Here is a 26,437-nt window from a genome sequence, read left to right on the forward strand (position 1 = left end):
CATAGCTTATATAAATGATATAGCTGATGTATCACAATTGCCGCAACTGACTATATACGTGGATGATAGATTTTTTTTCATCTAGCTCCCTATGCAGTACAGAGCCAATGGCAAACGCCTACTTAATAAAGCTATGCAACTGGCTAGGTGCGCTAATAGTCTGAGCCTCAATTTGTCCAAGTCACTATATATCATTTTTAGACCAGTAAACACAGTCGTGCATAGTAAAATCAATTGCATATGGGAATATGGAGTTGGAAAGTTGCAAACCAAGAACTTATTGCCGTCTGGTTCGATGACGACCTTTCCTGTAACATGCACATGATGAAACTCCCCATGCAACAGAGTAAGACGGTTGGCTGCTTTTATGAAGTGTCTAAATTCTTGCCTAACTCGAAATTATCTTGTATGGAGGAACTACAGGATCTGTTATTGTCGTTAACTTATCCTCGCACACAAACGGGTTTTTGTGCTCCATTAAGGGCTGTTAGGCAGACCATGAGGCCTACCTACGGCACTACTTTTTCAAAAACACCATATACTAAAAGTAAATCATATATATGATTTGTTTCCTAAAACAAACAAAAATAATTCATATTCCACTACTGCAAAAAGCACGCACAGCAAATATGTTTTCCCACAGAAATGCGAGTGAATCCCCATCACCCATACGAACTATAGTAAAGATTGAATTATCACATCCTTACAATCGTAAACCAGCATTTGTTTCATCAAAAATATTTGTCCTCAACGAAGAAGAGGGGTTTGAAGAAGGTCGTTAAGCAGTTCTTTATTATTAAAGAGAACGAAGGTAATCTCTGAAGAACAATGTTTTGCTGCGAGTCGATGTCCTCGGTGTATCTTGCACAAATATGTTACTTGCAACGAGTTAATTTATTAGAATAATACATGATAATTTTTTTTTGTGCACGAAAGCATTCTTAATGACTAGCTTCTTTTTCAGTGCATATAGCAAATATACCATTTTTCTTTTGCAGTACTGAATAATTTTATGTATACCAGACTAATTTTATAATGTAATTATTGGTTTTTGTTTGGTGTGTATCACATTTGTACCACTGGTTTTGCTGCGTTACTGTATTGTTATGTGTACCATGGCCAACTGTGTAAGAGTGATCGAGGCCCGGTCAGGCGTTCCCTCTTTTCCTTGAAAAGAAACTAAACAAATTCGGTGCAGTGGTATAGGCGCAAATTTTCTCCGTCCCCAGGGATTTAGATGGGAACCTGCAAGCTAAACTTGATACTGGATGAACATAAAAACGGTAAAATTTTATGCAGAGGCTGGCTGCCAGGTGTTGTGCACCGAAATGGCGAAAGCCCCGAACTGCTTGTTCTTGCATGTTGACTCGATAAGCTTGCTCGTTGAAACAACTCTACAAGAATGTGTTCAGTAAACTTTCATAAACTTCAATAACTGCTTTCAATAAACTGCCACTTATCTCTCTAGTTGCAAGTCCCTGTCTAATTAACAGTGCCAGCTGTGATGTGTTGGCATTTTTTCTGTATCTTGTTCCAGTAGTACATGTCAACCAAAAGATCATAGTGAAGCTGTAGCTAATGGGATGCACTTATGCATGGGGTGGCCTGTGAATGGGCCATTCTTGTATGAAAATTGGCTCCTGCATGAGAACATTATACAGGCAATGGCGATAAGTACACAACTGTTAGCTCCCTGTACCCATGCCCAATAGCAAAAAATTGTGGCCGACTTGTTTGCTGAGCGGCTCTCTTGTAGGCTAGTGTAATAAGAAGCCTGTGCTCTCCACACTTGTTTCATCATTCCTTGGCTCAGCAACAAGCGGGACCTTGTTTCAAATCTACGAACAGTGAACTCTGACCTCCAAACTAAGAGCAGCAGCAGTTGCCGGTGCCGTGAATGGCTACGTGAAAGAAGGGTCCAATGAATGCCAGTCTTCTTGATATCGAAGGCACCTATCTTGTATGCAATATCTGCAGCCAACTCCGAGGTCGTGCACTTCAGCCTGTTTAGCAGCTCCAATGCTATGCAGTGCTTGTAGGACAGTTCTGATTGATTCATGCATGGTTCACTGCGCTGCATGAACCATTTCACGGTGCCCCGCACCACAGCCCTCATTGCCTCGTGCAAGAAACTGTGCAACCTCACCGTAGCCCACAATTTTGGCACAGTGTAGCCGAGGTGTACGGTACCACGTAGGCCAGATGTTCGGTGACAGCAAGTGCTTCAGCGGACGTGGAAAGGCTCCCCGATCTCTACGACAGTGCTTAAACGCAGCTGGAATAGTGTCCGGCACAATTTATGTACGTTTTGGGCCACTACTTCAGTGGCACGTTCTTTTTTTTTTTTTTAAGCTCTCGTCGGATTCTCCTGATTATCCCTGCTATCAGACGGAGCAAGCGACATTGTTCATGGTCTAATGCTGTGCTAGTGCCTTAGAAATTTGCAGAAAGCATGAGAAGCATGCACTGAACCAAAAAAAAAAAGCAGCTGTTTGCATTAGGCCACCGAGTGATTCGACCAAGCAGGCAACGCATCCTGCATATGGGCACTTGATTTAAAAGGGCTCACAACAGCGAGAACTCCCACGATATGGTGTACGCCCAGTGTACGCCCCGCAGCCCGCCCTGGTGCAGTGCGCCACGTGGTAATCGAACGTAACCATCGAGTGAACCACGTAAGCACTTCGTGCTTGTATAAAACTCTTGAAATGGTTGCTTTGAGCCTCCAGGTGATGAAGTGTGTGCACAAGATGAGCACAGCCGAGGCAAATCGTCAATTTAAGCTGATGGCTGACGCAAAACGTACAATATTGAAACTGAGGAAGCAAACGCAGTCCATGTCCAAAAAGTTTGCGCACTTCTGCAAATGTTTTTCCCAAACTGACACTGCAGTGTGCAGCATCGAGTTAGTAGTCAAAACCTGCCAAATGTAGGCCATAGCCAGGTGTGCAAGAATTGTTCGTACCCAGCCTGTTGCCGAGAGCCTGTCTTCAAAGTAAAAAACAATTTTCGATACCATTCTTCAGTTTCACAACCTCGCTCTAGGAAAAGGTAGCACGTTTTGGGGCTCACTTGTCCCAAATAATAATCTAGGTATCTTGTTTGCTTTTCTTTAATGTTGCATGCCCAGTACCATACTTAATGGTGATGAACGGCGTACCTACAGGTCATGAACGGCATGTATTTTATCAGTGTGGCATAGCATTCCAGACAAAAGTAGCGTGTGCAGTTTTTTCAAGAAAGGAAATGCAAGCAACATAGATTACGATTATTGTTGTAGAACGAGGAAACGCCTAAAGGGTGCAAACCTGTTTTTTTTTAGACTGCTGATCTTGTGTGACTACGAGAGACGGGCACGTGAAGATAACATACAGTTAAACCTCAATATAGCAAACTTGAATGCAACTAAATTCTCGATATAACGAAGCATTCAACTTTTCATAACATCTTGTCAGTTGAACCCCATGTATTCATAAACTCAGTATAATGAAGTGTGTTTGCATGCCATTTCAATATAACGAAATTTCACTGCCGCTGCGAAGTAATGCCGAAACAATAAATGGAAGCTTCCGTGGTCGCAGATGGTCGAATGGTTGCGGCTGTTTCCAAACGCACCTCTCGAATCGTGCTCCGCGCGACCACGCCGACAAGTGCAGCTGCGTCATGTTCCTATAAAGTCCAAGTGGCACAAGCTATCAAGCTCCGTGTACTGCGTGCTTTAGGCGCTAGTGAGTGCGCCAAGGGTGAGACAAGAAAGATGGTGGTTTCACGAGTGCCGCCTTCCCGCACGAGGAAAGGGGAGCGAGATAGCGTTAACGCGATCAAGCGCGAGCGAGGAGACGGAGGTAAGTTGGCACGCGTCTCAGCCATGGCTGCGCATGGTTCTAAGCGCGGCTGAGCGCCTATCCAGCCGCGCACCCTGCTTTAGAGGTAATATGCCGTGTTCGCAAACAGCGGGCGTGTTGGGACGGCGTGTCACTATGTAAACTGTCTTGCAGCGCGTTTAACATTGGAGGTTGCGTAATCTCGAGTTTCGTAACCGTTGGAGCGAGCAGCAGACGAAGCCAGCAGCGGGGAGCGTGCAGGCGGCGCCATCAGCCGCGGGGGCGGAGTGCAGGGGAAAGCGTGGCTGGCTTCGCTCAATTCGTACCGCGGAGAAGATATCGTAGACGTAACTTGCCATGAAACTATCATTCGTCGCTGACTCTCAAATTTATCAAAATGGATTGTTTTTGTATTCATATTTGCTTTATTCGATCGCCCGATAATTTGGAAAATTCTGCGGCCCCTTTCCGTGTAAAAGAAATCGATCGGCGACTGTACTTGTTTGCATAAAAGGTCGAATTTCAATAGAAGGAAATTTCGATATAACGAAGCAAATTGCCGATTTTACCGACTTCATTATATCGAGGTTTAACTAACCAGTGGTGTGCTGCTACCTGTTGGTCTGCGGTTTCGTGGTGTGGCACGAAGGTTACTGAACGGTGAACTGTTGACGAATCGGGCTGATAACGGTGAGTTCCGGACTGAACGCTGCAGTTTTGTGGATGCACAAAGGCACTGCATGTCAATCTACGGCTTTGCGTGACGTGCCGCAATCGGCATGCCAACAGCGGAGCGACTGCTGCTTGGAGGAAACGAGAACACTGCACTGGCTACAAGTCTTGCTCGTCCTGCACCTTAAGCATCATCTACCAACTGGCTCAATAACAAACTCTTCTTAAACATGGCTGTAGGCTATCATTCGGTACCACAGTTGAAGGTATAGATGCAGCCACGTCTTTCGAAGTGGCACAGCCAACTTGTTCCCCCGTCCCAACCACACCGCGTGAAAAAATTCCTGGATACTACACTGACCTTATCTCACCATGGGGAGCGTGTTGAGCTTTCCCTCTGGTAGAGACTGGCGGCGTCGCACGAAATATTTCTGCGGCAAGGTAGGCCCAAGAATTGCTCAAATCGGCACAAATTTTGCGAAGCCCCTTGTCGGATGCCACCGCCATCGACTGCGTTTACGACACTTCCTTGACGCCTGTGACGTGAAATTTGCGAGCGGTATGCCACGCTGTTTAACAGCGGTTGTACAATGCTCGCCGGGGTGCAGCGTGTTGTTCTTTTGTCATCTTTAATAAAAGTTTCTTCGGCATGATGCAGAAACAGGCAATAAGGCACGTGCTTCTGGCTCTTGTCCTCAAAACGAGAGAGAAAAGGAAAAAGACTGAAAGACGCTTGTACTTTGGTGGTGACTAGACTCTGGCGATGGTGGGTGGACCCCATCTTCGACAGCAGGTCTGAAAAATGGAGAAGAAGAAAAAAGCATTTTACAAATTCGTCGACAGTTTTTAAAGGGCCTCTCGCCAAGTCTGGCCATTTTGAGCTGACAAGCGCAGATACAACGCACGTTAACGATCGTGTCTGCTAAATATCACTTAGCTACGGAATGGAAAAGACAAAAAAAGACATTTTACAAATTTGTCGACAGTTTTTACCATTCCATCAAAAAAGATCTGAAATTTCAAACCGAACGCCGTTTGCGCTTTTCCTTGCGGCCACCGTGCACACGTGTTTGCGCTGTGACGTCGCTCGTAGTGACACGTGACCTCAGGAATTATTCAAGGCAACATCTCTTATTTCTGTAATCTGGTGCTTGAATAGATGAATTAAAGTTAAGAGAAATAATAAAGCACACAAACCAAATGTCTGCATGTTTTTGTTTTACTTCGTACTGCAGCAAGAGATGTACTTCCGTTCCGTCTGCTTGTTCCCACGTTGTGCAGTCACGTGCGCAGACACCGAAACTATGTCATTTTCTACTGTGTTCCAACGCAGGATCATGCTCTGTGATCCGCTTGTGTCTGCCTCAGTATTTGTGTAGCGCTGACTTATACCGCTAGTTGGGTGTCTTCGTGCGCAGCGCGCAAAACTGTGCGCTCTGCGAAACGAGACAACAGCTCGCACGAGGCGCCGTCAGCGCAAGTCCGCCACACTACAAAAATGCGAGGAGAAAAAAAAATGAAGGCAGGGCTCGTGATGGATACGTCATGCGTTTCTCGAGGTCTGGTATGGGAAAACGCAGGGAAGGAATTTCGTTCACGGATGCTAGATGGGACAACTGCAGAGGGTGTATCTCTTGCCAGTGGAGCTCGCCTGCTGAACTCATGGATTTGTGGCACTGATGTTTATATCTCGGCTATTAGTGAATCAATTTGAAAAATTTTTATGGCAGAACGCTTCCTAGAGGACACGTAAAAACTTCCAGCGTATAACCAAAATTTGCTATGGGCCTGGTGAGGGACCCTTTAAGGTGAAGCTTTCTTTCGCTGCTTTCTATGCCGACGCTTTGTTCGGGCTTGTTTGGGCCCGTCCTCGCCAATGCACCCACCAATTTTGCAAAATTTGCGTCCTCTCAAAAAAGCCACTGCATTTTTTTTGCAGAGCCCATTAAACATTACTGCTTTACAGGGCGAAAAGCTGGTACTGAATCGCAATGTTTATGTATCATGTTCGTGTGCCAATTGCTGCGTCGAGCAAAGCCATTGGTCACATGTGGCAGGCCCAACGTAGACCTATCACCGTAGATATTAAATGCATGAGAACGATACAGGTGGCTGATGCAAATGTGGTCACGAGTTCTACTTAGATATTTCGGAGCGCTGAGTTTAGTTGGTCGTACACGATTACTATTAGGTTTCAGTTCACATGCCAAGCAATGAGATGGCGAAAAGTTGTTTTTTTTATTTATGCTTTCAATTTGTGGACACAGCAAACCACTGCAGCCAAAATAGTTTTGTAATGACATACAAATCCTGGCTGTTGATGTGCCTGTCATGTTTGCACAGCCCAAGAATTTCCGCTTCCTGTAGTTATTGTTGTGGCCAAAGACTAGTGATTCCCGGAAGACCTTGTATGAACTGAGATTGTATAACGATTTCACAGAACAAGCTAAAAGATGTCGATATCGTTCCACAGTTGGCAACGCATTCAAGCAGCACTGAATTGGCTTGCACAAGCAAAAAAAAGGCTTGTAGCACGCTGGTTGCCAGACATTTCCTCCTCACCCAATAAAAAGGTCTAATAGCGTTGCTTCACTGCACATAAAGTACAATAGGGCTGTTGGATCTGCATAATTTTTTTCATGGCATCAGTCGTTTCCTTAATGTGATTATCTTTGGATATTACTGCTTTACAGGGCAAAAGGCAATGACAAAGCACAAAGCTCGTATGTATGATGCTCATTTACCAGCAGCAGTGATTGCTGTGTTGAGCAACGCTATTGGCTTTATATAGGAGGCTAATGTAGACATACCATAGTGATCTCAAGTCTGTTAGACGAAATGCATGAGAATGATTACAGTGACTGATGCAAATGTTTCGTAACGATTCGTGCTAACACGTTTCAGAGTTGCATTGGGCTGGCCATACACGAGCACTTAAGTTTTATTTCCCATGGTGAGTGATCAGATAGTGAGAATATATTCCCATTCACACTGGCAATTCACAGATAATGGTTTTTCTTCGTTGAGTGAAAACATTTGTGCAGCCAAAAGAAATTTCAGCACATCATTGTTACCACTGCACCGAAAAGCTACATAGTAGTCCTTTGACGACCTTGTACGAGCTGACATCACGTAAATTTCATGACGAGCCAAAGCATGTCCAAATCATCACGCAGCATGCGACGGCGACACATTCAAGCAATACACCGCCGGCTCGCACAACCCAGAGAGGAGGAAAGACTCACAACTTGCCCTTTCCCCCTTGCCTGACGAAAAGGTCTACAAAGTGCTATCGCCATGAAACACAATCACAGAGGCGGAAGAGGAGGCTGGCAACAACTCTTACCATAGGCTGGGCTGCCCGGCAAAGATGGGCTGCCCGCGGCCGAAGGCCAGGAAGGCCGCGCAACCGACCAGGTTGAGCAGCGACGTCAGGTAGAAGATGAGCGACCAGCTACGAGTCGCATCTACCACGTAGCCCGCCAGGTACACGCCCAAGAAGCCTGCGACATGGTTGGAGGCAGGCCTGGTTAAAGGGACACTAAAGCGAAACAATAAATCAGTTTAGACTAATGAAGCACTGTTTGAGAACCTTGCAGGCAGTCATTTCAAAAAAATTGTTTGAATATTAGATGAGAAAATGAAGGCCCAAGTATTTGAATTTCGTGCCAAAACCCCAGCGCCGGTACGTCAGCGTGACGTGAGGGATTCCAAAGTATGTTTTCGCATTTGGGCCACGTTGGCTGAATAAAGGTTCCCGAAACTTGCCATGTTTAATATTTGGTTCCTTTAGAACACAATGTAGTCAATCTGTACCGCTACATATAATCAGTAGGCCCTAGAAGATGCCATCAAAATCCAAGACGTCACATCCCCCACGTGCGGGAACATAAGTAGGCGTCGCCACCCGCATTTCGTTCTTGCGCTTTTTCTGGCTAACCAAACGTCTTATCGTTGCAAGAGTGGTGTTTTGGGTGTTGTAGAATGGTAGCGTACTGATGCAGAAGAAATAATTTTTCAATTTAGTGTCCCTTTAAGAAACGCGCTTGCCTGAGCTACAGCATAAGTTTTTTTTCTAATTAAATTGCTACAGGCAACTCTGGTGATACCATGAGAATGATGGTGAGCGCACGAATTTGACGGACCTTAGTGCTTCTGGCTTTATTTGTGCCGTTACTAGCCTACCTAAATTTCCAAGCAGTAGTGGTTGTGTTCCAATACTTGTCGTAGACGGCTAAATAGACCGCAGAGCAGACAGCGGCCACCTTAAATCTCGTTCCGATTCTCACAAAACCGGCAGGAAAAGACCTCCCCGCGAAGACATCATTGAAGCAAGAAACCATGAAGGCTACTTTGCTGTCTAAACAAGGCGGCGGATAGGCAGAACACTTGGAAAATCGATGCGGAGGTCAGCCGCTCATAAAGAAACGGTCATGCTTTCTTACGCACTTAATGTAAATGACATGGTGTTTTTCATAAATTCGCATGCGCAAATATCTGCTCACCTTATATATGCCAGAATGAAGCAATGGAAATCAAAGGGAAAAACACTTGAAGAAGGTGGCATGTAGGCACGGCATGCCAATTTGTTTCTCTGCCCTAAGTAAGCTGGGAAAGTTGTGCCCATGTATCTGCAATGCCGAAAAACGTGGATGCCAGAAGAACCACCACCCACCCGCCGTTTGTTAAATGTTCCACTGGAGTGGTGTGTATTGCATTCCCATGTCGTGGGATGTTTTACGTTGTCGAAACTGGTCGCTGTGTCAATGACCGTTCAGGGGAACACGCTCAAAAACTGAAAAGACTAGATGATAAATATGCAGATTTAGTTGCGCAGGTTAGCAAGTGTACGGATTGTGTGGCCCGGTTGAAAGAGACGACAATTCTAGGTAAGAGCAGTGACAAGACCACGCGCATCAGTTTAGAAGCCTACCACATTAGAAAATTAGGTAGCAAGCGCTTTAGCGCTCCTTGCCTCGCTCTCTTTCACACTGAATTTGATCTTCTGGATGCGGCTGTTGGGGGTTCTGATTGCAAAGAAAAAGGAAACAATTGTTTGCGTTTCGTTGCGCATGCTTGGCTGTATTGCACTTGCATTGTTGACACGCTATCACCCTTCACGTGTTTTCCCCCTTCATTTCCATTGCTTCATTCCGGCATATATAAGGTGTGCTATCATTGCCAATAAAACCAGTTGTTAAGTCAGTGCTTATGTGTACGTGTCTCCCTTCTTGTAGTTGTCTGTTTGCGCTGTTACCCATACGTTTCAAGATGAACCAACTCGGCCAAGAAGAAGTATTGATGAGTCTTCAAATAAAAGAATTTTGTATTTTTGAGCGGAACTACAGAGAGGAGCATTTAGCTTTCTTTTGAAGTTAAACATCTTGAATAAGTGTACGGTAGTGCAATTAAAAGACAGGACAAAAGAAGACTCACAGTTAGATTAATTCAAGATGCGTTACCGACAAGCCCACATTGCAACCCTCGTTAAAAATCTGCCCTGAAACGTTACCAATTTCTCTTCAACCACTGCAGTTGGTCAACCAAATTTTGCTTACAGTATACAAGGTGGTTCAACAAACCCTATCAAAAATGTTAAAAAATTGCCTGTGGGAGATAGCACAATTCTAGTCCTTGAGCTAGCCTAATCGAAGAGAGGGACGTTACTTGCACAAACATATTGAAATGCATAATCATCTAATTAAAAATTTGCTAATGAAGCTTTTACCTAATTACCTGAATGCACATTATTTTTTATGCCTTGGTTTGCGGTCGCCATTTTCCAGTTTGCTTTACGTGTAGCATTTCTAATACATTAGATTGAACTGAAGATGACTTTCTGTGGTCGGTAGACAGCGAAAAGGAGGTGTCGCCGGACTCTGATAGCTGCCAAGATTCGGTGTGTGCGTGTCGACATGCCTTTGTGTGTTCCACAAAATTGTTTCAACACGGTAAGTGTCGACTCAGATTTCGTTGCTTGATGTGCACGGCAGAATCGGCCCCAAGTTAACTGTCTTTTAATATTCAGACGGTAATATAACTTAGCATTACAATCAGGGGCGTGGTAGAGTCGTGCAAACACGGCACTTTCCCAAGCGCTTCCACTATCTCTTGCATGCAAACATGCATCACCAGCTGCTGGCACATAAATTGTTCAAAAGATGACACAATGCACGTACCTGGTATGGCTCCAATTGTGTTCATCAGGCCTGCATCAGTGAAGAAAAAGAAAACGTTTAGAAGGGCCCCAACTGTTTCATAATTACCTAAAGAAATTACTGTTCAAGTGCAAGATTTGGGAACACCACACAAGATGACAGAGCAGTACCGGCCGTTGTAGCTAAATAAGCCTGCTATGGCACGGGCTGGAGTGTATTATCTTAAGTTTTCATTGCCCCACAAGAGAAGTCGCCCCAACTAAATGTCGCCGAGAATTATGAAATAACAGAGTGTATTATCTTAAGTTTTCATTGCCCCACAAGAGAAGTCGCCCCAACTAAATGCCGCCGAGAATTATGGAATAACAGAGGGCTTTACGAAAATGGAGCTTACTGTATGTGGATGCGCGCTGTCCACGCTAGTCCTGCGCAAAAATAACTTGTGCAAAAGTAACTATTTAATTATTAAAAAGCTTACCATATATTCTGGGCTATCAGTCACATTTCTGTATAAGTTGCACCCCCCACTTTTCCCTAGTGTAAAAAGAAAAATGTGGTTTATAATGCACACCGGCATACCAGACACGCCTATTTTAACTCGGGTCAGCAGGATGAAACGTGAATACGCACGCATGTACACTCATCGCAAAATGTTGTACTCGCCCATATAGGGGCACTGAATTTCCATATAAAAAATTTTTGCCAGCCACAAATTATAGCTAAACAAACTTCAACCAACACTCATCTTACGTGCCAAGGGAAATAACATATACTGAGAGCGTGATGCAGCATACTGAGAGCATGACGGAAGCCACCGTGTGAATAAATATGCTTAAATATGAAGCAGTGGTGACTATGCACTTCATCCAAGGAACAAAGGAGTCAACTCGTTTCGCTCGCCTGTAGTGTGCGTCCACCCAGGCAATGCCATCACGTGCAAGAAACAGACGACACAAAGTGCCGTGTGTCGTCTGCGTCTGCATCATTTCTGTGCTCTTCCACATTAATTAACTTCGTTGCTGTGGTGATCACGATCATCCTGCCTTTTTTTATGTCCACTGCCTGGCCTCTCCCAGTGATCTCCAATTACCCCTGTCTTGCGCCAGCTGACCCCCGTCTTATGCCGGCAACTTTCTCAATTTCCTCGCATCGCCTAATCCATGGTGACATTCAACTGTTTCCCTTCTCTTGGTGTACTCATTTTGTTACCCTTATATCGCACTGGTTACATGCTCTATGCAACAAACGGCCTGCTCAGCTCCACTTGCCTCTTTGGCCAGTGAGCTTCCTGCAGATGTTACTAAAGGGAACTAGAATGCCAGTGTCAGTGGGAGCAACGAGTACAGTTAAGCCAGTACGGGCATGACAGTACATGACCGTGCCTAAACTTGGTCCACCTGGCTTCAAACTGCTCTGTGGGTCTTTGAAAATCGATTGCATTGAACCCAATATTGTTTTACTAAGGCAGCGATTTACCACTGATCGTGCATTCACGGCGAAACTTATCGCCTTCGTGTGATAAAGCTGACTTCTTGAAAATTTAGAAATAGTATAAAACGTAATGAGCAGCACCACGTGAACCCCTGCATGCCACTGAGAGTGAAGACTGGACAAATCTATACGTGCTACCGCGTTACTACGTTAGCTGAATAATCGCAATGCTCCGTGTGGTAATTTTTTGCAAGAAATCGTTATCGTTCAACGCTTTCCAAATGCGCGGCGACTTCTGCGGCTCCCTCTTTCGTCGCTCACCAAAGACGGACCCCGCGTGGAGCGGTGCGATGTCCTGCGGGTTGATGAAGACGCCGCTGTTGTGGAAGCCCGAGCAGGCAACGGCCAGCGAGATGCACAGCAGCGCCCAGGTGTAGCTGCACCACGGCACCAGGGGCAGCAGCAGCGCCTTGCTCAGCTGGCACAGAGCCTGCGCCCCGAAAGGTGGGCATCCCTTGAAACAAGTCGCAACGGGCTCTCCGGTAACCATAACAACCTAATCGTGGGGGTTTTAATGTCCCAGAGGAACCAACTCGAGGGGGGGCTCCAAATTACCGTATTCACTCGATCCTAGAGAGTACTTTCTTGCGAGTAATTTAACTAAATTAAGACACGCGCTCTGGAATGAAGCGTAAAACCCAAGCTGTGATAGGTAGTGCGCAAATACCCCCTCGCCCCAATTGGCGACCAATCTTGAGTAGTGACGAGCGACTGCCAGCCCACCATGGCTTGAAAGCAAAGAGCTTTCTTTTGCGCAGTGAGAACGAATCTCCATTTCTCTCCATGAAAATCTGGTGAAGCAACAATCAAGGGTATGGCATTTTGCTTTTTCTTTTTAAAGTTTCCAAATCGGGATGCATGTTGCGACCCAGGATACTGCATTGTTTTATTTCTGGCTGTGAAGAATAATTGGGTGTTGTGTTACAATTGAGGGTGCCATAGGACAGACTAAATACAATAATTTTGATCGCCTGGGGTTCTTTGATATGTGTCTAAATCTGAGTAACCAAGCACTTCTCTTGAGCATGGGCTTTAGAACCTTTGACACACTTGGCTGTGGCAGCCACGTAATGACGAGAGCAGAATGCAAAAACACTTGTGTACTGGCTCTAAGTCTGGTGAAAGATAAAGAATCTCAGGTGGTCAACAATTACTTGGAGTCCGTCATTAGGTGTCTCTCAGCTCTTGTGTTTCCCAACATACCAAATCCAATCGATCGATCACTCAATCAATTTGCGTTAACTCTGATTTGTATATGGGAGCTGCCACACACAGTTTTTCACTTTGAAACGTATTCTTGAACTTTATTGTGCATGTAGGTCAAAGTTTTTTTTCTCTTTCAATCAAATTTGGCCACTCGATCAATCAATCAACCACCAAATGATGGTGCTGGCCTAAGCAGGCATTCACGATGGTGTTTCCTGGGAACAGCACACTCGCAAAATTCTGTAGTGCCAATAAACATCCATCCCTTCTCCTAATTTCTAGCGATGCTAATTTACATTTGCTGGCCAACTAATGGCAGCACCAGTCATTGCTAAAAATGAAGACAAGGTGCTAACTCCACATGCTGGGGCTCATCGCTTGCACATGGTTTAATCAACGAGAGCCACTTCTACGCTTTTACCTGTCGTAAGAGAACGAGCAAACTACACTTGTGACGCAGATCAAAACCAGTGAAGGCTTTTCTGAGTAGCCTATCTACCAACTGTCCTAACCAGGAGGCTAGCCAATCGTAGGCTAACGGGGAATCAATGGACAATTTCAGGAGTACACTCCATTCCATATTAATCGGGCAACGCTGCCCAAGCTACGCGGGTACTAGCAACGTCATTCAACGTCCCCTTCCGTGCGTTTCGAAGGGGAGTTTTTATTTTTATCTGTGACTTTCTTTGTGGAATAGCTACTTTGTATAGCGCAACTACAACTTGTGGATATGAGGTTCAGGGGAAATCACGCACTACTACAGCACTTTTGCGCTGCCAGTGTCATGCGACGTATATACCACGTTATATATACGTTATACGTATTGTACTACGTTTCGGTCGCGAGCGCGTGTGGTGCACCGTGGCTGCTGGTTGCAGAAATGTTTCCCCAGCCTCTGTAGTGTTGCCCGCTACATATGAGACAAAGTATATATTGCATACACAAACGAGTTTTGTGAAACTTGAGCTGACTCGTTCATCTGCAAACTCTTTTGATCACCAAAGTGAGGGATGATTGTGTGAGTCATCCTTCTGTCATACCGCTGAGAAGGGGATGGTTCGACTTCATATGACTTCTTTCTTTTTGTTTTTACTTGTTGTCTGTTCTTCATTGTTTTTCTGTTTTGTAATGATAACGGGTCAGTCCTGCTTGTCAGTGTATTTGTGCAGATGCTGATAAAACTTAGTCGACAGTCAGAATGCTGTGAAAGGAGAACAATGGTCATCTATCCAACTGCAACACAAAGCTACAAATGGTAATCAGGAGCGGCAGCTAACCAAGAGGCTAACCAGGAGTCTAGCCAGAAGCTAATCAGGAGCTAACCAGGAGGCTAGCAGACCTGCAATCTGCTAGCCTCCTGGTTGGTCCCTACAATAGAGGGACCACCCTGGAAAGGCATAGGTCCCGCATTTGCTTTCAAGTCCAGGACGAACTTTTCTTGAACTGTGATGCTTTCTTTATGAGAAACCTTTTGTTTAGCAGCTTCATGCTGTAGCCAGGCGGATGCCGGCTTTTTCTCTTTTGTGATTCTTCCTAGACCTTGTTGGCTTCCGCAGAACTGGTTTGCCCCTTCCGAATATTGTCTCGTCCCTTTTGTGTTCTGTTCATTTCCTTGTATTGCTGCTACATCACAAAACATAGTGACTTGCACAACTTTCGGGGATTAATGAACGAATTTCTGCAGCAAAGGTGACTCACAAATAAGGAAGGTAGCGGATGATGCGAGTGCATGAATCTGTTTGATAATTACCCATATTTTTATGCAACAAGAAAACACTTTTGCTTGAATTAAGCATTTTTCCTAGCTACAAAAGTTTTATAGAGACAAAAAAAAAAAAAAAAGAAGAAAAGCTGATTTCACAGCCTGTAGTATATGACTTATTGCGTTCCTTTTTCTTCTCTTACGTAGAAAACAAAGCCTAGGATGGCCAGAAATCACCCTAACATTAGCAGCATTGTAAAAGATTTGGCACATTCCAAGCTGACATGAAATTCGCTTACCTCTGACAGCTTGCGCACCTTGGCAATGGGCTGCCCTGAAGGGGGAAAAAAATTAAATAAGGACATACATAGAATGTAGCGATAATCACTCGAAGTGTGGAAGAAAGCAGAGGTACAATGCAACCTCCAGAGTTTTTAATATTATAAAATAAGCGTTGACTGCATGGCATTTCAGCACCTTACAATGTTGAGAAGTGGCGAGATCGGTTATAGTTTATACAAGCACACAAAGCAGTCTTTACCCGAGTATCGTCCGCAGCGCTGTTCCTTTCTGGAGGACACGCGCCCTGCCAGGCTTATCTGGCTCAGTCCTTGTACGTGAAAATCCTGCCTAGGAACTCATGTATGACCAAGACATGTCACTGGTGATGCGCTTTATTATTATTTTTTTTCATTTGTATTACTGGATCCACGCACATCAGCCAGGGAATTAAAATCGTAAAAAAAAAACGAAAATCAAGAGTAACGTTTGTTGTCTGTTGTATTTGTCACTGTAGATGGTGGCGCCTTGCAGATAACAAAAGCAGGGCATGCATGGTCCTGAAGTTAGCAATATAGGAGACGGTACTCGCACCAGAGGGTGCTTTGGGCACTTGTACGTACTGGTGTCGATGTCACCGCTTCTTGACGTTATAAGGTGCTGACATGCTGCACTGTTGACGGTCGTGCGACATCACCAAAGATACAGGATGCTGTACAGACACTCACAGGAGCTAGTGCCAACAGTAGAGCAGCGATTCTCAGCCTCCATTGCAGACTGCCTTGAAAGCATGGCAGCTCATTCACCGCACCCTCAGTACGTTAAGGTATACAAAGAAAATGACAGTCACGTGAGAACCACGAAACTAGAACATGTCATACTTTTGGTTACCAGTAACACATTCTCTGTGCCTTGTGACAACTTTTCAAATGATGACGCAATGCTAACGATGCTACGCTACGTCGGAAATGCAGGTGCTGAAGCGACACCAAATAGAAGCATTAAACAAGTTTAGACTGATAAAGCATTCTATTAAAGTTCTATTTTGATTAATTCAGTTGTAGTAGGTTGATTAATGGCAGAGAATATGGTGGCAAAAGCTCCATTAAAAAAAAAATTGTTGAAACTACCGGGGCGGTACAACGATGCGATGTTGTGGATTTCAAAGTAATTTTGTTTGTATTCAGGCCATTGCGGCAGATAGTAAAGTTATTTAAAACTTGCTAAGTTCATTCTTTGGGTTTTTTAGCGTACAACGTAGCCCATCCTTACCAATAAAAAGGATCAGCTAGACCTGAGCAGATTCCATCAAAATGCAGAGATCACAGTGAGCCGGGGCGGGAACTCGAAGGCAGTGTCGCTTTGGTCTTTTCCTTTCATGCCTTCGCCGACTTCTTGTGTCAACTCTCGAGGTTAGACTGCCTCGCGGATGGCGGTTATCAACGATTGTCACTTTTTAAAATAATCGTCGCTAGACTGATACCGTGTCACAGTGTCACTGCACACGGACGAAACGAATGGCTGCTTAACGAAGCTAATCTGCCGATGATTACTAATATATCGTGGTTTCTGGCACAGCAGTGGCCACCGCACCTTTACGGATGAGGTGGTCCGAGACGGTTCCGCCACCGATGCTGCAGATGGGTATCATGATCCAGGGGACCATGTTGAACACCCACATCTGCAAGGGAGGGCCAGCCGCAAGCATGGTTGTTAGCTGCGCAGAGAGTACTAACGGCTTTCTTTTTTTTATTTAAAGTTTTTTTATTAGCACGCATTTAAACCAGTACTATCGCCCTGTTTTTCACATCAATCCTGCAATGACCAAGACAACTCTACATTGAGGAAAATTAAAAGAACTCGTTCACCTTTACTTTTTTTTTTTTTGCCATGGAGAGTAGATTTGCGCAGAAACACAATGAAACATTGTTGGAGTTAAAACCTGAACTAGCATAGCAATTAATTGATAAGTGGTTTTCTAACCTACCCGCAACTCAATCTTTGCTATAAAAAGAATGCTACTACAGCCTATGAGCAAAGTTTCCCTTGCTTAACAAAATCAGAATACTGAGGTACTGAATTCAGTGTACCACAAATGGCACGTTGGGCATTCCGGCATTATAGAGGCCATGACACGGTCGTCCAAGTATTCTCAGTGTATCATGGTAACTGAGAGCCAGGAAGCCGGCATTGTTATACACCCCAAAAGACTGGGCTCTCGGCACCGCATTCTCCCGGAAAATTTCAACTTGAAATCACAACCTCTAGACCAACAGTGACCACCACTATGGCGTGGCTTGTGGAATGTCAGAACTGCAGGGTCACTGCTGTGTTGTCTGCTCCATAAACATTCCGAAACCACATACGTGCCTCGCCAGACTCTTGTCCTTCCGCGTGCTCTGGCACACAACGAGGTAGCAAAGGCATTGCCATAGCAGCCATTGCAGTGTGCCTATATTTCTTTCGGTTGCATGACAGATACGGCGCAAACTAGAGAATGCCTGCAGAAATCTCGGGCTGGCTGCTGAGACGCGCGTGCTAAAATGAAACCATGCTTGTGACCGCCCACACTGATTGCGCACGATTCCCCCAATCTCGTCGTCCATCAGTTTCGTCAGCCTGCTCCATGATTAAACTGCAATATAAAAATTCAGATGAGAATTTCCTGCCGCACCGAATTGCGCTGAAATATTGCAACGTGCTGCGAGTAAGGGGTACCGTTTAACGTGTAATGCAGAATTCAAGGCGAAAAATTTGGTGTCACGGCCCCTCTAAATAAAAGTACATGGTGTAAAAATACACTCGAGACTGCCTAAACGAACCGATTTACTCTTAACACTTGTGTCTGTGGGGTGGTTTTGGTCTTAATAACCAGAATAGGGGAATGTGTCATGATGTCACCATACACCCGACTCACTCCAATCATGAGATTCTTGCGGAATTATACGCAGGTGCAGTTACAAGAACCACGTGCAAATACTCTCGTTAATTTCTTCGTGGTCAATGTCTTCGTACCTAACCATATTGCTACACAAGGATAAAAAAATGTTGTTTGCCTGTGCCATGGCCTCACTATAAATGTCAACATCAGGTCTGGCATTTAGAGACCAACTTTAGCACCTAATTGAAATATGTTCCACGGCATTCACATCTGCCAAGTGTCATCCTTCTATCGTGAGAAGTGTTTGGTACGGTTTTTATAACACTAGGAATGTGTGTCTGTACTCCTTCGGGAGGAGCCTAAAATCTGTGAAATTAGGTGTGGAGACTGGCAATTCTGTTTCAAAATCAATTAGACCAATTGTAAAATTGTCTCTAGCATGTTTTTTTTAATGTCTTTTTACCATTCGTTGTAATTACACAAAACAGTGGTTCTGGGCTCCTAAATTGAAAGGAGATGATTAACTGAGAGAAAATTGGACTTGGACATCATGTGCAGTTGAGCCAGCACAATATGTTGCCCTGTTGTCTCTCATTTGGAAAAACGCAGAGTTTACAACTAGGCTGTGCAGTCATAAGAAACCTGTGCGGCAGCATGCATTTGGGTGAACAAATCACACTCGTCATTTCTGAGAGACCCCAGCTGCCTTAGAGGTGGCCGTGATATATGAGATGGCGTGATTTCCTCATCAGAGGACGTACAGGGATTGAACACGTGGACATAAAAGCATTTTCTCCAGCTCCTATAAAGTCCACCTATGTTTCTCCTAACAATGCCACAAATTTTACCCGCGAATATAGCTAATTACGTGAAACTAATCTTCACTTTTCTGACCTTGCGCACGAGAAGAGGGTTTGTGGGAGTCTTTGCGGAAAAAAATTATTAGGTTTCACAAGAATTTTCAAAGACCAGACCAAACAAATTAAAAATTAAATTGTTATCATGCTTGACAGCTGGAAAACAAAACACTTATCTTCAACAATGAGCAAATTTTGTTTTCATCGCACATGGAACGAAAAAGTGCTTGCTAAGCTTTTTTTTTTTTCACATAAGTTGCCTCCGGCCACACACAGTCAAGATGGCTCCCTACCACAAAGTTACTAATTAAACTACTAGACTGCCTGGACATTTAGCTTTCATAAACCCCGTGACCAAATACACAAATAAATTACACTAAGCTTAGTCAAAAGCAAGATTTAGAGATTTCTAAGGATTCTAGAAAGCTTAAGGGCCTTCAAGGTCTTCAACATGGCAATTTCACAGCCAAGGCACACAGCCAAGATAGCTCCCTACCACAAAGTTACTAATTAAACTAGACAGCCTGGACACTTAGCTTTCATAAACCCCGTGACCAAATACACAAATAAATTACACTAAGCTTAGTCAAAAGCAAGATTCAGAGATTTCTAAGGATTCTAGAAAGCTTAAGGGCCTTCAAGGTCTTCAACATGGCAATTTCACAGCCAATGGTGTTTCAAGGGCTTCAAAGACCTTTACGAACACTGCAAGAACTTCCAGGTGCAATCAAATATTTGTCTCCAAGCAAAAAAGAAGAAAAAAAGAGAAAGAGCAAATGCGCAATAGAGATGTACTTCAACTTTCGTGTGAACACTCAAGCGATTGACTGTTAAATGTGAAGAGATTGAGGACTTGCCTTTGCGTCGGGAAAGCGTTCGTGGAAGTAGGTGGGCAGCCAGGAGATGAGTATGAAGTAGGAGTTGTTCTCCGTGAAGTGTGCCAACAGTATCACCCTGCACGGATGCGTTCCGTTCGGTGTCACATCAATGCGTGGCAAGTGTTCTGACGATTTACATACTGACTTATCTTTGTTCTACAAATTGTTCATGCAGAACCCGATGAAACAGGGAACCCTCTCATAGCTCCTTAATTTTACTGGACATAGGAGAACTGAAGCTTAAGCAAGATTAAAATCACAGCAATCAACACGGCTGTACGCAGCCGACAACAGTGGTTGATATAGCAGTAGCGGATTACAAGCAAACTGTTCAGTTTGTAGGGTTTCCTACAAAAATTACCAGAGCGAACTCTGGTACTGGGATTGTTCTGCTACGATGGGAATGATGGTTAGCAGTCGTCTAGCCTCCATGCTTCTGGCTTCAGATGTTCCTGTGGCTTTGTTTACTACGATTTATCTGCATAAATTTCAGAGATTTTCCAATATTTAAGAAGGCAATAACTTTCACCTGTCACAATGAATTTTTAAGTTTTACCTGCAATAATTACAAAGATCACCTGTAAAACTTATTGGCTTCTAGGATAGAGCAATCAACACTTGACTTACGCACATATCGCCACATTTAATGATACAGTTCAACCTCAATGTAATGAAGTCGGTAAAATCGTCAGTTACATTATTGTATCGAAATTGTTGAAATAGTGTACAGGCACACTTTGTTATATTGAGGTTTAATATACACAGTGTTTCTATTGACAAGAAGTTATAAGAAGTTAAACACTTTGTTATATCGTCATTTTTGTTGTATTGAAGTTCGTTATATCGAGGTTTAACAGGTAGCATTCATGTCACGCATAAGAGAAAGGCATGTAGGCATCATGCAGTTCACTGTAACATCAAGTCTCATGCTTTTATGTAGCAAAATACGACGTTACGATTAAAGGGCTTCGCAGGTCTAAAACCATTTACTACTGAAGAAGCAGAGTGACGTGTTCCTGCAAGCAGTGGCTGCAGCACACCGTATGTGCGAAGGGCCAGAACGTAATACTAAGCAGTAAGGGCAGCACTAAGTTGCAAAAGTAAATGCATAATTTAACGTGCCCTTACATCCATGAGCTGCAGTAGTAACGGCATTCGTAGCTATATTGTAGAGAGAGCACCAGATTAACAGTAGCTGCGGTGCAAGTGGTTTGGCGTGAGCCTTCTATGACCGCACTACTTAACAGCTTTCACAGCAGGTATGGAACAAAGTATAGAGCCAGAGTTCTCTCAAGCAATTTTTGCAGAAAGCTCTGTGGTTTGGCCAGCCAGTTTATGCTCACAGCTGCTCTCCCACGACCAGGCATCGCAGCTGCGTTGTCTATAAATTAAAAAGTCCGTCCGTGTCCTTCAAGCGCCCACCAGAAAGAGGGGCTCCGGAAGTAGGTGAACCAGGGGACCTTGGTGGTCGCCCCCACGGGGTTCCTGGTGAGCGCCTTGCCTCCGGTGGTCTGTCCCGGCCCTTTCCGGCGGTGCATCAGGAAGGCCACCCCGAAGCACCAGCCGATGCCCAGCATCCCTGCACCGGAGGGCAACGGGGGGAATAGAGCGTGGCTTCCTTTCCACAAGCGCAATCGACAAGTCAAAAGTTGCACCATTCTGGACTAATCTGACTACATGAACAAGCACTTTCTCCAAGCGGGTGAACATGCTCCTTGCAGGCAGGTGTCCCCAACTTGCCCCGACGTCCTCACAGCCCAACATTATGACGCTGACGTGAAACCTGTGACTGGATGATGGCTTGGCATGCCGAATCACCCCAACTTTGCAAGATCTGCGCAAACTTATCTAGCAGACAGTTTTCAGAATAGTGTTTGCTAGCAAGCCTTACGTATGTAAAGGAACAGCGTTGTCCTACACTGCACATGCTTGCAGAAACCTTGCAGAAAATTTGGAGAGTTGGCAGGGATGACGAGTGCAGTGCATATTTCGCATACTACTGTTGAGAAGGAAATAGCAATTAGTCCTTTTCCGTTTAACAGACAGACGGGCAGCTTTTGCAATTTTTTTATTATACTGTTTTTCGAAGGCATGCTGCCAGTCTGCCCAACTTATTCCTTCCAGCATGATAAAGGAGCAGAGTAAACCACTTTTCCTGTGCATATTACACAAAGAAGTTGTGGTACTTTTGATCATACCAGTCTAGCACTTACATGCTGAACGTACATGACTGACCATTTCAAGAGTGTAACTGCAGAACACCAACACGAGTAGACTTTTATCTTTCAAACTGCATTTTGTTGGTCACACCCGGTGAGTCAAAAAAGTTTTTAATCATCACACAAGACATTGCAGTAGTGTGTCCCCTTATGCGGATTAAACCAAAAAAACTTGTCTTCTTTCTTTTTTTTAAAGTCTAACTTCCCAAGAATTGACTACTACGTACTTAAAACGCTAAAACTGTCAAGATAAAAGACAAAAAAAGGGAGGGAGTGTCACAAAATTGTGACAGAAAATGAGTCTGAATGTGGCTGCAAGGACACATCCTTGGAACAGAGGCCCAAGCTCACCAGTGGCCTTGAAAACGGAGGGCCAGCCATTTGATGCCATCAGGATTGATCCCAGGCTGCCAAGCAGGAGCAAGCTGCAGAGGACATGCCACAGACTGGTTACCCTTCTTAGGTAAGGAAGGCAAAGTTGTGGAATGAGAGCATGCATGGGGAAGTGGTGCCGGGAATATAGTCCCATAATTTTATCCTCGCTTTGTCTTGAATGGAATAAATAGGTAAATAAAACAACTGTTTTCTATGTCATTTGATAAACAGGTGTGTTGGTAGATCCTGCACCACAATGCAATGTCCTATTTCTTTAGATATTGGCACGTCAAATTTGCGTCTTCCATTATATTTGGGCACCAGCACATTGGAATGTTCAAGTGCTTTTCTTTTTTTATGGGAAAGAAAAAGCAAGATGGAAAGACAACAAGGAATGAATTGAGTTATGGTGACATAAACAGTTATACGATTGTTAAACAATTTTTCCACCCTGAAAATGCCTCAAAAATGCTAGGAAGGTCTTAACTGCCACCACAACAAAAAACCTGCAGCCTCCTCTGACCTAGGGCACCACATATGAATAAATATGTAGGTATGCGTTATGTAATTTTATCGAAAAATGGGGTGTCATACGTTCATGTAACAACATATGACAACTATTGCATGTAAGGAATAGGAGCTCTTAGCCTATTTCAGACCTGACAACTTTCAACGTAAAAAAAACCCACCATAGTCAAAGCTGAAAAATACTAAATTTTATCGTAAAACTTTGTGCACAAACAAAGAGGGACGAAGAATAGGAGCAACACAAGGGCGAGCGCTTTCTAACAACTGGTTTTATTTTTGAAGAACCACCTGCTTAAATACCCACAGATCTGCGCGATCAAGTCAAGAGAGCACGTCTATAGTACATATAACACTTGTGACCGGGTGGCTTTGGTCTACGTCTTTTTATCAGAAGTGTTATATGTACTATAGACGTGCTCTCTTGACTTGATCGCGCAGATCTGTGGGTATTTAAGCAGGTGGTTCTTCAAAAATAAAACCAGTTGTTAGAAAGCGCTCGTCCTTGTGTTGCTCCTATTCTTCGTCCCTGTTTGTTTGCGCACAAAAAGTTTTACGATGAATCTGTTCCAACTAGGCCGACTCGCAGTTATACTAAATTTTAGTTAAAAATACTAAATATTGCTTTAGTGCTTCAAGTGTGGATCATTCATTAAAATAATCAGAAGCTGTTGTTCTGTAGGAACACTGTAAACACGCACGCTCTTCCGTATTCACAGCTAGAATGGTCTGCGTCACAGACAGAAATGCCATTCGTGAAATTTATTCGTGGAATATTCACATATAACAGCGCACAAAAATATGGTTGCCTTTATGCACGGGTTCAGTGGAGTGGGTGGCGCTGCTGTGGGCGCGCGCCCAAATAACAGAGCGGGTGCGTAAAACCTGGCTATGAAAATCGGTCAGCAGCTGTATTTGCATATCTTAAAATAGGTTATGCCTTAAGCTGCGTGCAAATAAAGAAATCGTAAAACCGCTAGTGCCTATCTGGCAATTGCAAAGAAGCTCCAAAATTGGGGAATATTATGATAAAGCTGTTAAGGTTGGCAGCTATGCTACTTGCATACAGGTCAGTGCAAAACGTGTACACTCGCTCACCAACATTGTTATTGGGCTCTATGCTCTCTCTCTCTCTTACACACACACACACGCACACACATTTAAGCCCCTACCCTTACCCGTGCATATTTGTCAACAGTTACTAACGTCTTCTGTTCATGCTCGCTTTCATTCATGCTGATTGACACCCATAAGTGCTCACACTCGTGTTCACACGCACTCGTGATCGCCAGCGTTCACATGCACATCTGCTCGCGTTCACGGTCACCAACTGTATTGTTGGTACTCGTGTCAACTGGCACTCGCTGATCTTTGTGCTGACATCGATTCAAAACTCAGCATCGCTCATACTTGTTCGCACCTACATCCAGTCGCACCTTCCATCACTTGCTCACACTCGTCCCACGTCGGTGAAATCAGTGTGCAGTGAGTGTGAGGTGGCGTGCTCACGAGCGAGCATGTCGAACTATGCCCACTTCCCACCGAACAAGCAGAGTGACCTGTTTCAGTGGCCAGTGGCTGCACCGCACTGCTCGCACTCGCGATTAGAACGTGGTAGTATGCTGCATATTGCGAGCACGAAGGCGTACAAATAATTTGCTATTTTATGTAATCTTGCCTCCATTAGTAGTAGTCGTAATATATGGAGCAGTTATTTCGTAGAAGGCGTTGCAGATAATTCATAAGACCTTTTTCGTAATTCTTAAGTTAGCTTTCCTGTGAGGCAGTTTGTCAGGCACGTGGCAGCGTAGTCATTCTTGCAAGAAGAAAAAGCATGCGGAAAGGGCGTGTACAAGCACACTTTGCTTGTATATATTATAACGTAGAAAACGTAGACGTGGCTCCTGTGACAAAACCATGCGCAATATGACAAGTCCCCAGCATGGACAGCTAGCACTTCGTTGTCATCTGAACGATGACCGGTGCCGGCATTAGTGGGGCAAATACGAAGTGCAAAGGAGCGCACGCGGGTTTATCACAAAAAGGGCTTATTGCACTGACGAAAACATGCGCAGTGAGTTCTGTTACTGAACTAGTACTCGCATAGCTTGGGCAGCGGTCGCCTGCCTGCCAAGTACAAAACGCTGTACGTTCCCTCGTCTTCTATGTTTCCACCTCGTGGTCCTCACATTACTTTATGCCACAGCAATGTACTAGGAACATTTCCAAGGAAAGCAGCCGGTCTCCTTCGTTGAAAAAAATGCTGGACCGAGGCTTCATAACATCCGATTCTGCAGCAAATTGAGGCGCTTTAGATTAAAAGGAATATGTTTGCACTCAAATTCAATAATACTGCCACTGGCATTTCGCAATTCTCATGACTGTCGAAGAAATATTTAGGCAATTTTCACGCAGGTACCCAGAGACACTGCTGAAAGTAGCAAGAAGGGTTTCCGGCAGAAACTGGCAACAAGGACAGAGGGGAAGACTACAATGCTGGACTAGAAACTGAATGTTTAATATTTGTTCTGACACTATTTATACGAAAATGAATGTTCATATGTTAGTCCAGCGGTATATGATTTTCTTTTCTGTCGTCGTCACTGCTGTCTGCTGAAAACCCTCCACTTGCTACGTGCCACCAACAAGCTCTGGCAAACACTATTCTCAACTTCTGGACACGTGCAAGGTCGATATATTTGCAGCCTGAATTCTCAAATGATCACTTTTGGGGACGCTTTCGTTTTTGTGTGACCTGGTTTTCAGCATAATGGCTCGCTGGAGTAGCACAAGGTTGGCCAATTGGCACCCTCAGAAAGCGATTGCTCAATAATTCCATCCTTGTAAAAACATGGTGACAACCTGCCGAACAGAGATGACACCCCACTCACCCGCACGATGGTCCCGCAGCCACGACGCTGGTGAAGATTGTGCGGTCCTGTTGCCGTAGCATGCTAACGATAATACTAGACATGGCCGGGAAGTGGAGCCCTGGACAGAAGAACACAACAGGTCTAGCAAATTGCAGCTCAGGCGCACTAACATGTGTGCAACTCTATATTATGAACTTCCGAGGAACTGCAGCTTTGAACCATGGCTTGAAGTTTGAAGTTTAGTTGTCCTGCCTGCTTACAGCAAGGGGAGCAGAGGCTAAAGGCCATGCAGCTTGACAAAACGCCTCTATATCACAGGTCACAGTATAAGACATGTATATACTTATGTATATATGCTTTTTTTCAGGTTTAGGCATGTCGCAACGAATGTCATCGCAGGCATGTCCAGATAATGTCCTTTCACGCTGCCCTTAAACAGACTGTGATCGCAGTACCATTTGGTGAAAAATCAGTCCAATACATCAGTGAAAATTAGA

General features: G+C 44.4%; 1 protein-coding gene across 2 annotated transcripts in view; it reads right to left on the reverse strand.

The window, feature by feature from the left end:
• Positions 1-5,108: 5,108 nt before the first annotated feature.
• Positions 5,109-26,437, reverse strand: part of MFS18 (major facilitator superfamily transporter 18) — a 28,517-nt gene continuing 7,188 nt past the window's right edge. For both annotated transcript variants that reach the window (XM_075674215.1, XM_075674214.1), the window contains exons 4-13: positions 25,959-26,058; positions 22,519-22,592; positions 21,371-21,527; positions 19,928-20,024; positions 16,926-17,013; positions 15,353-15,387; positions 12,407-12,575; positions 10,676-10,705; positions 7,843-7,999; positions 5,109-5,291 (exon numbers count right to left, since the gene is read on the reverse strand). In XM_075674215.1, the coding sequence (XP_075530330.1) occupies position 5,291; positions 7,843-7,999; positions 10,676-10,705; positions 12,407-12,575; positions 15,353-15,387; positions 16,926-17,013; positions 19,928-20,024; positions 21,371-21,527; positions 22,519-22,592; positions 25,959-26,058 (908 nt within the window). In that variant the 3' untranslated portion in view covers positions 5,109-5,290. The remainder of the gene's footprint in view (positions 5,292-7,842; positions 8,000-10,675; positions 10,706-12,406; positions 12,576-15,352; positions 15,388-16,925; positions 17,014-19,927; positions 20,025-21,370; positions 21,528-22,518; positions 22,593-25,958; positions 26,059-26,437) is intronic.

Source organism: Dermacentor variabilis, chromosome 11 (assembly GCF_050947875.1).
Source record: "Dermacentor variabilis isolate Ectoservices chromosome 11, ASM5094787v1, whole genome shotgun sequence".
Classification (NCBI taxonomy): Eukaryota; Metazoa; Arthropoda; class Arachnida; order Ixodida; family Ixodidae; genus Dermacentor; species Dermacentor variabilis.